The 15,866-nt window shown below is 38.2% G+C and overlaps 1 protein-coding gene across 1 annotated transcript; it reads right to left on the minus strand.

Moving 5' to 3' along the window:
* Nucleotides 1-5,851: 5,851 nt before the first annotated feature.
* Nucleotides 5,852-15,866, minus strand: LOC104282950 (arylacetamide deacetylase-like 4). The gene is made up of 4 exons (XM_009881083.1): nt 15,744-15,866; nt 8,500-8,716; nt 7,646-7,709; nt 5,852-6,632 (listed from the first exon to the last, which is right to left on the minus strand). The coding sequence occupies exons 1-4, from the start codon at nt 15,864-15,866 to the stop codon at nt 5,852-5,854; spliced, it is 1,185 nt and encodes a 394-aa protein (XP_009879385.1).

A 15,866-nucleotide genomic window follows, 5' to 3' on the forward strand; every position in this document is an offset into this window, starting at 1 on the left:
ATTGATGTGATAGTGTTAAATTTTAGTGACGTGGGGCTACTTGCAGTTGTCGTCAAGGTATATACTTCTCTGAGAAGAAAAATATTCCAATCCAGATTTGTTTGATAAACTTTGTTTCATAGTGGAATGCACACTGCAAGTACATCAGGGTCTCTCCAGATACATGGTGGTGTGTTTGTAGATTCAAACCAGTATTGTTTCTGGTAAACGCTTTTCAGTAATTAAACTCTCAGAATTTTATATTCATTGTAATTCTTGTTTGTAGTTTAATGTAGAGGCATGATGAATATGTTTATATATTTTTTGTGAGGGATGATTGAACTTAGTGGCAGTTGTTTGGTGAAATAGTTTTTCTGGTTTATAGTCTTCTTTTCGGAATTTCATTTTCTCCACAATTTTAAAGTTACAGCTCCCAAACGTTTTTCCAGTCCTGGCTTTTACAATGAAACTCCAATCTGAAAACTGAATTAGTCCTCAGCTTCATTAGCATAGTATTTAAAGCAAAGTAGTGATGACAGCTGATTTGCACAATTTTAGCGTGTGGAGTAAGAATGTGTGGGATAAAGCAATGTAAATTTGCACCAACGTTTGTGAGACAGGCAAATCCTCAGCTGCTCAGAGTAAAGGCTTTTTCTTTGCTGCAGTCGGCTGACATGGAGCACAAATTTAGCGACGACAGTTACAGATATCAGACTGTAGAGTGTTCAAGATACCCACGGTCAGTGCTCATTCTGTCCTAAGCTTATCAACATTTATCCATAGGGCTTTTTCTGCAACACAGCAGGGTCATCCTACTGATGTTTTGGGTTATTAGTTCTGTAAATATTTTCCATGTAGTGTGATATTATAGCACAGCCCCTGGGTTTTTTATTGAGTATTTGTTTTGCCATATATTCCCGGCAAAACAGCAGAACAACACAGTTCTTACGAAGTGCTTATTTCTGCTGTCTGTGCCATCAATCAAAATATCCTGAGATGAATACCACGTGGAGATCAGCTTTGAACATTGTATTTCAGCATTCTTGATGATTTCTCCTCCTCAGAGGAGGATTCTGTGCTTTCAAAAGAACCTGTAATCAAGAATAGTAAACTCGTAAAGGCACTTAGTGCTGCAGTGGCAGTAAATGAAACTTGCAAGAGCAACTGATAACAATTTAATTAAATACCTGGTATTTGGAATAGATCATTTCAGATTATGAAAGCTTCATACCAAAGAGGACATGTATGTCTGCTATAGGTGCATCAGCTGTTGCCAACACACTATTGGCAGGGATCTTTTCTTCATAGTATTCAGTGAGTCAATAATTAAACACCTATAATCAAAACAAAGACACCTCACAGATGCCATCTCTGTTTTGAAATTTTGATGAATCTGATAGAGTGGAAGCAATATTTCTTTACTGTCTTTTTTATTTAAAAAATGAATAAGAAAGGGACAGTTTGGGGGTTTTGTTTGTTTGCTTTTTGATGTTATGCCCTGGCAGTTGTCTTCAGTAAGAATCTGTTGTACAGTCATGACAGACTGAACAAAAACCTTCCAGTTATACATCATAGTGATTCTGTTGTTAAAAGAAATGTTGGTTAAGTAATATTTCAGAATAGTATCTTAATGTTTTACGCTTAATCTCTTAATACCTTAATATTTTACTCTTACTTAATATCTTAATATTTTACTCTTAGAGCATACTCTGAGTTAGAGCATATTCTAACTGTATGCTATGTCAGCACCTCAGTCCTTCCTCCCTGTCCTGTTGCCACAGTTTTCATGTTTTTCCAGAGTCAGGCAAATTGCATGGACTTAGAGCTACTCGGTCCTTCTGGGGATGCTCATATTCACAACTCTTTTATGATACTTGGTGCCTTATATTCCAAAATGCTCATGTGAGTCAAATAATCCTCTTGCTGCATGTCACATTTCTCCTGATGCTTGTTCAGAGATGCCTCAAATATTTCAAGTCTGGTTAGACGTTCCTGTACCTGCAGATGTGTGGGTAGAAATATCTGTGGTCACTGTCAGTCTCTCATGTTTCTAACAGTCAGCAGGGGTTTTCGGTGGTTTTTTACCAACTGGGAAACCCCTCTTTTTGAGGTATTAAATTGTCAAAAAAATGTTTTATTCCCTTTCAATCCACTCCATGATGTGAGTATCTTACATCTTTGAAAACAAAAAGGCTTCTTCTCTTTCTGGCAGTAGATAGATATCCGTCTTGGATAACAAGCTACTAGTTGTAGCTCTTTAGACTGTAGGTGTTTGGTGATGTGTTTTGCGACATCCATTCTTCTGTTCTTTCAGCAACCTCATTGCAAAACCCCCCTTCCACAAAGTCTCTACCTATCTGTAGATGCGAACAGCCTTGCATTAGCTAAGGAAGATTGAAGAGATTCCACTAAACTGGAGAAAATTAACACAGCCTGGAGTTTGGGATTGTAATGTGCATTATTGATAGGCATATGGTTCTTTATTCGTATAAAACAGTCAGCTACTCAGAGCTCACAAATTGATACTTTATTCATTAAATTTACTGTTGCTGGAGACTGACGTGTTTAATGTATCAGTTGGTGAGTACAGAATTGACAATAATTTGGTAAATTCCTCCCATTTTCTCATCAGTGATCCTCCATCTATGCAAGAAGTTAGTTACCTCTAAAATTCATTCTTTTCTTAGTTTTTCAGCATATTTCTAATGGTCTAATGGGAAGGCGAAGTATTATAACAATACGATTCAAAGAAAAGTGACCTTTGCTGTTTTTTCGCCATGCTTAACCTGTCCATTTTTGTACGGCTCATGCGGCTGTGGAATCACAGACCTCTTTGTAGATTGAGAATGCATATAACTCATCAACTTCACATCAACTGTTCATCAGCATAAGAGGCAGGGAGCTTTCAAACCAAACATAATAAAGGCAAAAGTATCAGGATAGCTGGTGCTAATGAGTTAAGAGAATGTCATGTTTTACTGTTTTTCTTGTAATGTCTTTCTCTAAAATATTGTTTCCTAACACAGCCTACGGTTAGCCTATAGTTAGTTGACTATTGCGGAACTACTATGTGTAATACAGGAAATACTACGAGGATTAACTAAAGCGTGGTAAAGTAGTCAGCTATAATGACTCAGATATTGATTCCGTCAAGTATAGCCAGGCTTAATAACTAACTGGAAGGATTAAAGCTAAAAAGAACAGGAAAAAATAGTGTATTCCAAAGAAGAATTAAAAGCAGATATAATAGCTTCTGATATGTTCCTTTTTTTTTTTTTTTTTTTTTTTTTTTTTGAATGTACATTTCAAAATTAAACAGTCTGGTAAGTATAATTTACCTGGCTTTTGGTGTGTTGGTTGGTTGGTTGGTATTTTATTCACGCCAGGTAATTTAGCAGGACAATTAGACTCTGTAGTGCAATTTAACTAACTTCGGTTTTACCAAGTAGAGCATGTAAGAAACTTAGTGTCCTCCAGTTCACATTTCTTTTCTTGTATTTATGTCAACAAATGACTGAAAGCATCTCAGACCTCTTCATACCTGTAAGTCTTAGTCTTCCGAAAACTTCCGATCTGCGAGGTCAATTTAGTATGCCCTTTACAGTGACAATAAGAAGCCTTAAGAAATTACATCTTAGTGTGTACTCTATGATAATGTTTTTTAAAGGTGCTATGTACTTGCTTGATCTATCTCCTTCTTCATTTAGCCTGCCTCCTACCTACCTTTCGGTGTCCTCCCATTTTGTTATCTCCATCTCCCCACCCAAATTAGTAGCTACTCCCTATGCATTTTGCCCTTATTCATGACTGAAAGCCATCTTTCATTTAGTCTGCTGTAAACCTTTGTTTTAACCTTTCTTCCTCTAAGTTATTCTTTGAAGTCTGTGCCTTCCAAATGATTCCTGGGTTAAACACCTGCTACAAATTCTGCCATAAAAAGCTGTTAAAGCTATTAAAAAAAAAAAAGAAATAAAAATGGTGACAAATATTATGCATTAGCATTCAGCGGTGGAAATTCAGATCTCATGCTGTACAATTCAGAGCAGGTACATTTTTTAAATGTTGACTCAACAGAAGGGTTTTGTTATGTAGCATTTTGAAATATGGATGAGTTCTTGGATACAAGCGTTTTGGTAGCTGTGCCGTTGTGTTCCTCAGAATGGATGAACTCTGCTCCACACAAATGGACTCCAAATAAGCTGCTCTGGAACATCCACCTGGGATTTCCTGACAGGTCACCACACCAAAATGTATTCTTTTTAAGCCATAAGTAGCTTGAATGTAAATATAAAAACTGCAACTGGCCTTAATTTGCTGTGGCCAGATTTGTCTGAGACTCATTACTCTAAATATTTAGGTTAGCAGTTTCTTCATTATCAGGAGAGAGTCGGCAAACAATGAATCAGTGAGTAATGGGCAATCAGAGAAAGACGACTGAAAGAATAAAAGCAGCCACAGTTTGCAGGATTATGCCTATTTATTTCAGGAGCAGTACAGATGATGTGCATCGTAGGGAGAGAATAATGTTAAATTATTTTAAATAAATAATATTATTTATAAATAATGGAGTTAATAAATTTGGAATGTTTTCTATTTGCTTACTTTTCAAAATACTTGCTGTATATATTGACTTTCAACTACAGTGGTAAAAAGAGGTAATGTAAAGATAGCAAAGCAGAAGGTAATTGAAGTTGTAGACTTCTGCAATAAACCACTGTAGCTTGATTGGTTTAGAACAGGTAATCGAACTTTAAAATTGTTATGGCTTAAAATGTGCTCTGTTATTAAACATACAGCTTTAGTATGTGAAGGCATAACAATAGGTTCAGTAAAAATATTTAAGCCTAAAACACAGATTGACCTTTTGTAATGTCTTTTGGGTACTCATATTCTGCACCCAGAGCACAAAGGAGTTTGCCAGGTTATTGTGCCAGCATTAAAACATCAATTGTGTACTGACATCTGGTGATCAGAACGATGCACGACAATTTGCTTTCCCTTTCTTAATTTCTTTTAACATCTTCTGTAACACATAGCTGTTCAAATAGGGTCAAGACCTCCCAGCTGCACTGAACTTTCCAGTATTTCCCTAGTTTTCAGGTCCTGACAATGTTCTGATCTGCTCCTGAATCCTTTTATTTGTAATAATCTGCCACTTTGCATCGTTCCTCTGTGAGCAAGTGCTTCCTGCTTCTGACAGTGCAGGCTTACAGTTAATACAAGCTCTTTGTGAAGTAACTGACAGTACTGGATATTCCCGTGTATCTTTATCTATATATAAAATGTACATGCATGGTTTTTATAATAGATGTTGTATTCCTTAACCAATACTTTTTATAACATCTGTAGTTCCAGCCTAACCCTTTTCCTGACCTCCTCTCCTTTCCTTCTCTTCTTTCTTTTGTCAATGCCCAAATCTTTTCTGCTGTATTCAGTTCTCTTTAAGCTTGCCTCAAATTCACCAGATAAATCATTGACTGTGCTCATTGTACACTTAACCTGCAGATTCGTGCCCTGTTAACTGCCCCGAGTTGTCCTCAAATCGCAGTTTGTGTATTAATATTACCAAAACTTTATTGAGCCAAAATGCATTGCAAAACACTTGCCATAGGGACCAGATCTTTTATGGGTACAGGAGAAAGCTCTTAAAAGGTCATAGAGGAAAGAAAGGCAAGTTCACCTGATTTTGCCTGTCATAAGAGAAAATGAAGCAAAAGCAATCATCAAATCAATTTATTGGGTAAAAAGATGACAGATGCTATGCAGATTTTCAAGAAGATGATTTAAGAAAAGGAAAATTGAGGGTGTCCTTTAAAAATCTTTGCAAGCAATGAAAGGTAGGAATCAAGAAGGGAAAACAAGAAATGGAATTTTACATCAATCTTAGAAAATTTACTATCTTTTCCAGGCCTTTATTTCCAGATCGGAATCCTATCAGCCCACCAAAAAGAGCTAAGAATACTGTTCCATGGAATCCCTCTTGCAGATGGCACCAGGTCACCTTTATACCATGATCCTCTAATCGCTTCTTGTAGAGCAGTCCGTCATCTCTAAGCACATCAAATTCACAGGTCAAAATGAAAGTCTCAGGAAGTCGAGCAATAACACTGTCTTCAGCTAGCAGTGGTGAAAAAACAGTATCAAACATAGGCTTGACCTCTGTATAGACTTCTTTTGAGAATGATGGATGTGTTGTACTTGGTTTGTAGCCTCTTGTTTTAAACTCGTGAGGGATGTAGTCAGGGCTCACCCATTTCTGATACTTTGGTTGCAAATCTTCTGGAATATGACAACCTTTAAACATTGCTTCTATGACAGACAAGTCTTTATTAAGATACCTCAAACCAAGAGCAACAGTTCGTTCCTTTAACAAAATGGGGACCCCCTCATTCTGCTGATAAGAAGGCAAATTAAAGTCCACACACTGGAGATAAGGATATATTAGGATTTGTGCTCTCAGCTTTGGGAGATCTCTTCTGTTCACCAGTGCTTGGGCAACAGCAGCAGTGAGTGTGCCTCCACTACTATCTCCACAGATGATTATGCGAGAAGGGTCTACTCCATAATCTTGTGCAGCCCTCATAAAGTGTATGGTGGCAGTGAGACAATCCTCAAACTGGGTTGGATACGGATGCTCAGGAGCTAAGCGATACCTAAATAGGAGTGAAAGTGTTTTAACGTAGTCATATCTAGGGAATGATCCCATTGTCATCTTTTCATTCATATATTTCTTTCTGAAGACAGGAAAATATTCTGAGATTATAATTACAGCAATAGAATTGATCATAATTATTGCTTTTGATATGGAGTATTTGCTACTATTGTTAATGTTTGGGAGAGTCACTACACTATTCTGTCTTTGCGAAAAGTGTCTTTACCTATCTTTTGAGGTGACTGAAAGCACATACAGAGTTATTGTAGAATTAGGTGGCAAGGCAGGTATGTATGAATCAGTTACCAGCACTTCTAGTTAGAAATTGAAGTGAACATTTCCCAATAAATTGTTAAAGAATATGAGCATTGGAAACTGATATTGAAAATATGAAAGGTTTTCAGTGGTTTTCTATAAGCTAAATTCGTTATAAACAAAATCAATAAGAGTTAGTGGTTCTTCAAGTGTTTTAGGATGTAAATAGTAATTAGTGCAATTTTAATAATTTCCAAGACATCAAGTCTTTCCCTGAACCTTTGGAAATTGGTTCAATTAAAAATGTCTTATGGCTCATCAGAAAAATATTTTGAATGTTCATCTGAGGTAGATTGCAAGTTATACGTGAATATCCCCCCCCAGTTTTTTAGAACTACTACTGAAAGGAGTATTTAGTATTCTGGGCAACTGGGCTTTCAGCAGAAACAGATGCACTTCAAACACAGTGCTGGCTTTCAACTTAAGCTGGTTTGGGTATGGCTTTAGGAAACAAAAACATCCTCACCTTTTAGTAGTGGCTACAAATTGTAAGGTTATAATGGATTTTATTTGGAAATAAGCAAGTGGGGATTAGTTGACTAATTCTTCCTAAGGGTAATTAGTGCTGGTGGAACACATGCGGTCATTAAATGTAAGTGCTGTATGCACTTTACAAGGAACGTGGCTTGCAGTGACTCTGCAGTAAAGACTTACAAACCTAGAAGGAGGCACAAATGTGTCTGGGCTGATTCCACTTACCCAACAGACACCACCACTGAATTGGTTTTTCTAGCGAAATAGCGGCATGTTCTTTCGTAGGCCCCTGTAAAACAAAATATTTCAGTGGAATTGTAACTTGCTTTAAAAATAAATGAATGAAAATATTCTGAAATTCTTATCTCTATTCTGTGATTAATGCTACGCTGTAATTCTCTTATTGTGGCATGGTCTAACCTGGACATTGCTCACAATTTCATTACATCTGTGGGAATCTTCTGGCCAGTAAGAAATGTGAAATTTACACCAATGCATTATTTCAGTCTCCTCTTTGGAAAGTTAGTTAAGAGAAAGCACCATTGCTGCCACTTCTGAAGTGGTATTGAAAGTAAGAAGTTATTTTAAAAAAAAATACAAAAAACCTCTGCTAAATCTAGTGCAAGAATTCTTCTTGTGCATGAGCCACCATCTAATCTTACGTGCCTTTCCATTTCAAATGCCAAAATGTATTTTTTTCTTTGTTTTGCCACTGTAAAGACACAGAGCAGTGTACATACATACACACACGTTTCCACGCACACGTGAACACAAATCGGGTTCTTTAAAACAAGAAGTAAAATTCTAATGAGATTTTCAACTTTTCTTGTAAGCATGAGAGAGAAGAAGGAAGAAAATAGGTATTATAACCGATCAGAGAATAAAAGTTCTAGATACACGACTTGTGTAAAGACAATTTAACACGATGCCTACTGCATGTAAATAAAATTATTCTGAAATTAATTTTGTTATTTATAATGCTTAACCTACAAACTCTTCTTGTCATTTAAGAAATACCATGTCAGATCAGAAACTACATAGTATTTGTAGTTATAGCTTATATTATTTGCATTACTTACGAATGCTTCCAAACCGTCCAACTCCTCCATGAAAATAAAGGATTCCTCGTCTTTGGCCAGTGGTTAATATTTTTGGCTGGTAAATTCTTACTTTAACCTTTTCAAACCTTAGGTTCTTCATAAAAAGACGTTTGTCTTTTAATGGTGGTATTCCATCCATTGCAGCCCTGAGGAAATAGACCTCTGAAGTGATACCTACTTTTTCCAAAAATTTTGCCTGTTAATAAAGGGAAAGAAACCACAAATTAGTGCAAATTTCCATCTTACCTGGAGATCAATCATGAAAAAATTAAAATTCCATGGTCGATTCAAACTTTGTCTCCTGATGGTTCTTACAATGAAGCGGCCAGTTATGACGATGAGTTGGATACATTTGCATTTTAATGTAACACCTACCAAAATTTGAAATTCAAAGAACAGTACATTTGACAGCAATGGATGAACTTACCTTCTGTGGCTGCCTTGTGTCCGTGCTTCTCCAAAAGCAAGGCCCTTGAGCCTGGGGGATAGCCTGCCTGAGACTTGCTCTACAGAAGCTCGGTAACTCGGCTCATTAACACTGTCTTACATCTCACCAAAATGTTAGCAGTGCCATATAGCAGGATTTAGGTTTAGCTTTGGGGGTAATTCCTAGATTATATTATAAATGTGAGGTGAGAACATGGTGTTTTTCAAATTGTCTCATTCTTCAGGGGTGAAATCCCGGCCTAGTTTCTATCAGTAGGAAAAAAATCAAACTATTAATAGTAGATAAAAGAAGGTGTCAAATAGTTCAGCTTGTCTGGTGTTTACGTAGCCATGTGCCTGCACAAAGTAAGGTGAGAGTAGTTAGAGCATTTCAGATTTCTGCTTTGGATGAAGAAATGTGGCTAATACTGTAGATTCTCAAACTCACACTACTTTTTACCTTGCAGAAAAAAAAAAATCTGTAGCATCTACCACAGCTGGCCTCCTCAGCCAGAATAGCTTTGAACCTTAGCTTGATGTTCTCACAGCTCAGTGATTCTAACTGAAACACTCGGGCTGAAGATTCCCATGTCACTCAGAACCAGTCTACTTCATTGCATCTGGATGGCTTTAAGCTGTTCAGTTGGTGTCTGCTCTAGTCTATTCCTGCTCAAGATGAAAAATATGAGGCAGTATCACTGCATTTCCACTATATTGGATTAAATCTTGTGCTTTTCTTCTTCAGCAGTAGACTTCTCTAATGAGTAATTTAATTTGTTGTGTTGCCGTTATTCATGCATATGTATTTCAAAAAGAATTGCATGTACAAAGATATATTCTGTATATATCTGAAAAACCTACAATAAGTCTTATGGCTTTCACCTCGCATTTCACATACCTCATGTAGCTCAATAGTGTCGTCCTGTTGAATTTTATGTAGGTGTCCTGTTTTAGGCCATTTGAGGAGCTGATCCCGTATGCAAGAAGGATCATCTTGTGGCCAAGTTTTAGTCTCATACTGATTCCTTCTACAGAACTCCCGTATGATGTCCATGGCAAAATAATTTTGTTTCTTTAATCTTCCAATTCCCTCTGGTATTTTCTTTCCTCACACTAATACTTTTGTAACAGTAAAGGTCGAACCTGTAATTAGCTATATTGTTCGTATATAATATCGAAATCATCTTTGTCTTGGAAATACTGAAAAAAATAGGAGTCCTTATCAACCACTGTGTTTAGTGTTGGCAGTCTGACATCTCATTTTTCTCAAACCTGCAGTAGTTTCACAGGTCAACTTTCATAGAGATTGGCATTTATTTATATTGCTCTTAGTCACTTCCCTGTTAGCTGTGAATAGCTTCCGTGGGTTACCTGCAACAGCGTACAGTTACGGCAGACATCCATAATTAGTATCATCACGCATAATCTTCATAGTTAGTTCTGTTAACATGCAAATGAAATTTTAATAATACGTTGTTGTTTTAAATTGTACGGTTCCTGTGAATAGAAGTTCTACAAGAACCAGCAGAATTTTCATTTTTGCTTTGTTTTTCCATTTTTTTAGTATATGTGCTCCCTGAACACGAGGATTTGGGCCAGTTGGTTTCTGGAAAAAAGTGGTTTCTGGAAAACATTAGAACATGGCATGACAGCTACAAGACTGGGCTGTGTATACATAGAGTATAGCTAGACTTCTTTATTACCAGAAATCCCACTTGCGGAATTTTCATGTTCGTAAAGCTTGCTCTTTTGCAGGTGATTAACCAAGTCTGTCAAACGTGACCTACATTTTTATGTTTGTAGATAAGCGTGACTGCTTAGTAATATAATTTGTAAAGCAGTAATTGGACAGTTCGGTTATATATTCATTAAGGATCTTCTAACACTATTGCTGACGTGACAGTTTGAAAATTAATAAGACTTGCAGGTAGCATAAGACAGTCGAAGTATTGGACTAGAGAACTGTGACCTGGTTTGAAACGTCGTCTAACTCAGCCTCTGCAGTGACACGAAGTGCAACAGTGTCTGGCATTCACAGTGAAATACTGAAAAACTGATCCCACTGGCAACAACTGGCATGGATTTTTCCATGCACCAGGGGAAGAGCTGTGTAAGAGCTGTGTTATCTTAGAAGTGGGCGTCCAGATACGTGTTCAAGCAAAGGACTAGGGCCTGCAGCAACACGCATACAGCAACGTGTGGGAGGGATGTGAGAGCTGTGCTATCCGTGGTGTTAGGGTCCTTTGTCCTCTTTACGCAGGTACAAAGGCCTGCTGTGTATGCCCCAGAACTCCTGTGAATTGCACTTCGTGCTAGCCCTTCTGCCTAAATCATTGCTACAATAAATTGGGTACAAGATGCTTACAAACTATTAACACAGTAGGTAGCATAATTTAATCAGCCCCTCTATTTTCCAGACAGGATCAGTCATAAGTCCCCTGGTTCTTGTTTAGCTTTACTGATATGTCAGTTTTTCTTCTTGTAGACTGAATATTAGATGCAAAAATAAAGGCTGAGTTAATAGATTTTTTCAGTGAATAAGTTTTATTAACATTAAGACGTAGCTGGTTTTATTTAAGTATATCCTCATAGGTAAATGCAGGCATTTCTTCATAAAGTCTATTAAACTGGGCACAAGTACTTCAAACTGGTTTGTCTCCAGTGACTTCACATGCATCTTTTGTCCCAGTTGAAGACTGGATATGCTCGTAAACTTTAATTTTCCCTGCAGTTTTGAGATCATAGGTTGTCATCCCTTGAAAGGTTTTGGCTACTTTGGCATAAGTTACTGGCCTCACAACAATACCAAGAGTTGCTACGTGTCTCAGACTTTACTTGCATTTAAACTTTTATATAGCCATACTTTCTGCTCCTTTGAGATGATGTGGTACAGTGCTTTTGCTTGGCCTCTCACTGACCAGTAGAAAGGTACAAAAGATCAGAAGTTAAAAACTACATTAATCACCAGTAAGTTTCTAAATTCTGCAGTTTAGCCTTTTACATATGAGTTACACAAAGATAAACCTCTGTCTGATGTATAAAGAGTATATAAAGAGTGTTTTGACAGTGTGGAAGTCCACACATTGCATAGTAGATGTAAGAAAATTTAATTTGACTTCTATTACTATCCTATTTTATTGCGTGGCTTTACTATCATAGCAGTGTTCAGACCTGGGTGGGGAACTTCTCAAGAGACATGATGAATCACGTTCTTAGGAGCTTACTGGCTGACTTCAAACAAAACTTAATAAGCAATGTAGCAGGGAAGGGGAGGAAGAAATAACATTAGAACATGGAATTGAAGTGAAATGTAACGCACGAGCCAAAGAAACTGAAGTGTTTTTTTCACAGTTTAAACAAGCTTGATTTAGGTATCACAGAAGAATTGTTTTTAAAATGACAGAGGCAGCAATTAATTCACGAAAGGATAACCGATGAAACAGAAAGACAAGTGGAAGTCACATTTTAGTTTTGAAGAGAAACAAGGATGAGAAACAAGGGGGGATCAAAAATGTGCCAAAACCAATGGCACAGAAAGACAGCTTTAATATTATGTGTGCTATCTCACATAGTGTCGCATGGATATGTTGAAAGGCAAAAGATGATGAATGTGGCAGCTGTCTTTCGGATGGCTCAGAAGTAGAGTGAGACAGTTGTAGAAGAGAACTGAGATCACAGACATCATTTAGTTGCTCATTCTCTACATAAGCACCGTGTTAGACAGAGCAGAAGTTCCACATATACAGTGCAGTAATCTTCCTTAAGCCTTCCAGTGCTGCATTGAGGCGATAGGATTAAAAAGGTAAAACATCAGAAAAAAAAGGGTATTATACAGTCTGCAGAATTTTATTTTTTCCGTATTGTTACCTTTGGTGCTGCATAGCAAGCAGTAGAATCTCTTATACCCAGCTGAGCTGAAGGTATCTGCAGTGGTGCTCACATCACCAAATTAATCCAGTTGCATACTTGCAATATATTTATACATTCGTTCTAAAAAAACCTCACCAATCCATTACCCATCTATCAGAAATAACATTAAAGACTTCAGCCTTAATCAAGTTTTACTTACCAGACCAAACGCAAAGTTCAGGATGTAATGAAAAACATAAAGCTTTCGTCGCTGACTAAATCCATGAGGGATATCTGCCCTGGGGTGTTCGTAATAGAATGCCATTGCCACGAAGACAGTCAAAACAGCAAGAAAAATCGCTAGGAGGAGTTCCATCTCACTGAATTGTTAGGAGCCAAATGAAAGAACCAGCTGTGGCTTCTTTCCCTCTCTGACTTTTGGAGTATTTCTGAAGGTAAAGGCACAGGATTAGCTATTCTCTTCATATCCCGTCATCCAGCTTTTAAAAATGCTAATAGGAAGATGAAAACATGTGGCAATCAAGCCATACAATTAAACAGACAGTAACAATTAGTCGTGGGAGAGGCTTGCATAAGCAGTTTTTTGTATTTGCAGCTAACAGGTTTTGAGTCTGTGCCCATCACCATAGAATCAGTGCTTGACATCTCATTTGTAGCGTCAGTGTTATGAGAAGACAAAAGCTTGTTACATCTCTCCCTATTTCTTGAATACAGTCAAGTTTGTCCTATTTCTGAGCTCCTGTGAGTTCCCATGGAACAGGATTTCTTAGTGATCGTCTTCAGAGCTGCTCAGTTTCTTGATTTATTGTGCCTCCACGCCTTACTTCTTCAGACTTTTAGTGAAATCACAGTTTCAGTGTCGCAAACACATTTCATCACGTTTGATGGCTGATTTTGTGTGCTGTTGCATCTTTGAGTCTATTGGAACCAGAAGCAGCTGCAGCCTGAAGTGTCAGTGCTTTGCATCTTACTTCATCCTCCTTGAGAGCTTTTCTCCGGCAGGTGTAAGCCTGTAGTACCAACTGGTATGTTTGTTTGGATTGTGTTTGGGTTTTTTAATGGCCTTTTGGTTGGGCACTATAGTGCTGCAGTCTCTGTCTACTCATTCAGACACTACTTACAAGTGTCATTCCTGGTAGCAATATGATTCCAGCTGGGGAAAATTAGACTTGAACTTTGTGGTTTCAGTGCTAGTAGCAACGACTAGACATCAGCAGCCCGCTCTCTTTTGTATACTCTGGTGAGCTTTAGGATCTGTGCCTTCTTCCTGAACTAACATATTTTTCAGAACATAAATCATTAGTGATAAGATTTAACCTGAAACAAAAAATCTGTAAAGCAAAGCTTTTTCAGCTCATATGATGGTAGTTTTGGGAACAGTGCCTTTTTACCAGTCTGCTCAAACCGTGAAGGCACCAGATTCTCACTCTGAAAAACAGCAGTATGGGTAAAATGAGTGTGTAAAATTTTTCCTTAAAAAAAAAAAAAGAAAAAGAGTATGAGGGATGACCTGACCTTGAGTTGTAAAAATGAAACTAAACACAGAGAACCTCAGGACTTTAGAACGCACAATCCATGACCTGCATAGGAAGGAAGACCTCAGACTTGATTCCTGACTTTTGAAACTGTTAATTAATTGTTTAGAATAAACAGGTAGGAACTTCATTTTCAAGTCTGGTGGTATGCTCTCTGAGAAGAAGCTGATTCTGTGTTCTGCTCCCTCTGCTCAAAGTGTTTCTTCATTTTATCCAACAAGTCTTTGCAGACTTTCATTTCCCAATGTCCCCATTCCCTCTCCCTCCCTTGCCACAAGGTTGTTTACATGCTAAGTATAAAATCAGGTTTCTTTCTGTTGTGGCAGCTGATACAGTCGCCCAGCCTGATAAGGGATGTTGGTGAAAGACACGCTGCCTGGCGATTGGGACACTCTCTTGGGAAATGGAAGTGGTGAACTCAAACCCGTCAGGTCCGAGATACGTATAGGATTCAGCTTTCTTATAACTCGGACAACATCATTGGGAAATACTGTTACAGAAAACGTGGTTGCAGCTCCCTTCTTTAGAGTTTAATAGTGAAAGTGGTTAATCAGCTTTGTGCTAAACTGTGCTGTCCCGGTGAGTTAGGTGTGGTCTAAGTACACTTATCAGATTTGGCCCCTCTGGGGATCTAAGGAGTCTTCTGACACTTGTGACAGATCCTTTATACTAAGGTTCTTACCACCTATTGTTCTCCTGTTTTCTAAATCTTTTTGGTGCCAGTCCTTACAAGCAGCCAGTTTACCAACAGCTGGTAGGTGTCGGACTCTTTGGGGCATATTAACTACGTCCAGCAATCGCAGCACTCCCACCAACCCCAGAGACTGCGCACAAAGACTGGATGTGCTGGGATCTGGTATCAGCTGTAGAAGAGACAAACTAGTTGGTTCCTGAAGTAATAAACTGGTTTTCTTTCTTTGAGCGTTGCAGATACACAGAGTAATAACAGAGTAGTACTTAATATTTTATAAGCATAGACTCAGCAATTTACAAGTTTGCTTGAGTCCCAGGATGGAGAGCCATTCTCTAAATAAACTTTCAAATGTATGCGTTCTTCAGCTTCTCATTTTTTAACCTTATCTCTTGCTCCTGTGAGACAGACCAGAGGAATTGGCCCCTGAGGCCAATATCCCGTTTTCTCTTACCACAGGAACTCCTTTTCTTCTTAATTTCCAGCGAAGAGTTCAATGTCAGTACCTGAAATCTTGTCAATATTGGGCTGGCATCCTTAAGCTTTTTCTCTCTCGTGTAGCTGCACACGCTAGGGGAGACAGAGGCTGAGCCAGTTGCAACAGATACAAAATATTCCCTCACGTAGTCTTCAGGCAGTCCCAAGAACTCTCTGCCTGTCTCTGAATCACGGTGCTGATTAGGTGGCAACTAGGTACTCACCTGCTTAGCCTCAGACACAGCGAGGGTGACTGGGTGTCTGTACGCAGGTGTTGGGAAACGCTCCGGAGAGGTCTTGCTTGACCCAGGAAGCTCCTTGTGAGTGCTGCGGAGCGTGAGAGCCAT

The sequence above is a fragment of the Charadrius vociferus genome, unplaced genomic scaffold (genome assembly GCF_000708025.1).
Source record: "Charadrius vociferus isolate BGI_N301 unplaced genomic scaffold, ASM70802v2 scaffold663, whole genome shotgun sequence".
Classification (NCBI taxonomy): Eukaryota; Metazoa; Chordata; class Aves; order Charadriiformes; family Charadriidae; genus Charadrius; species Charadrius vociferus.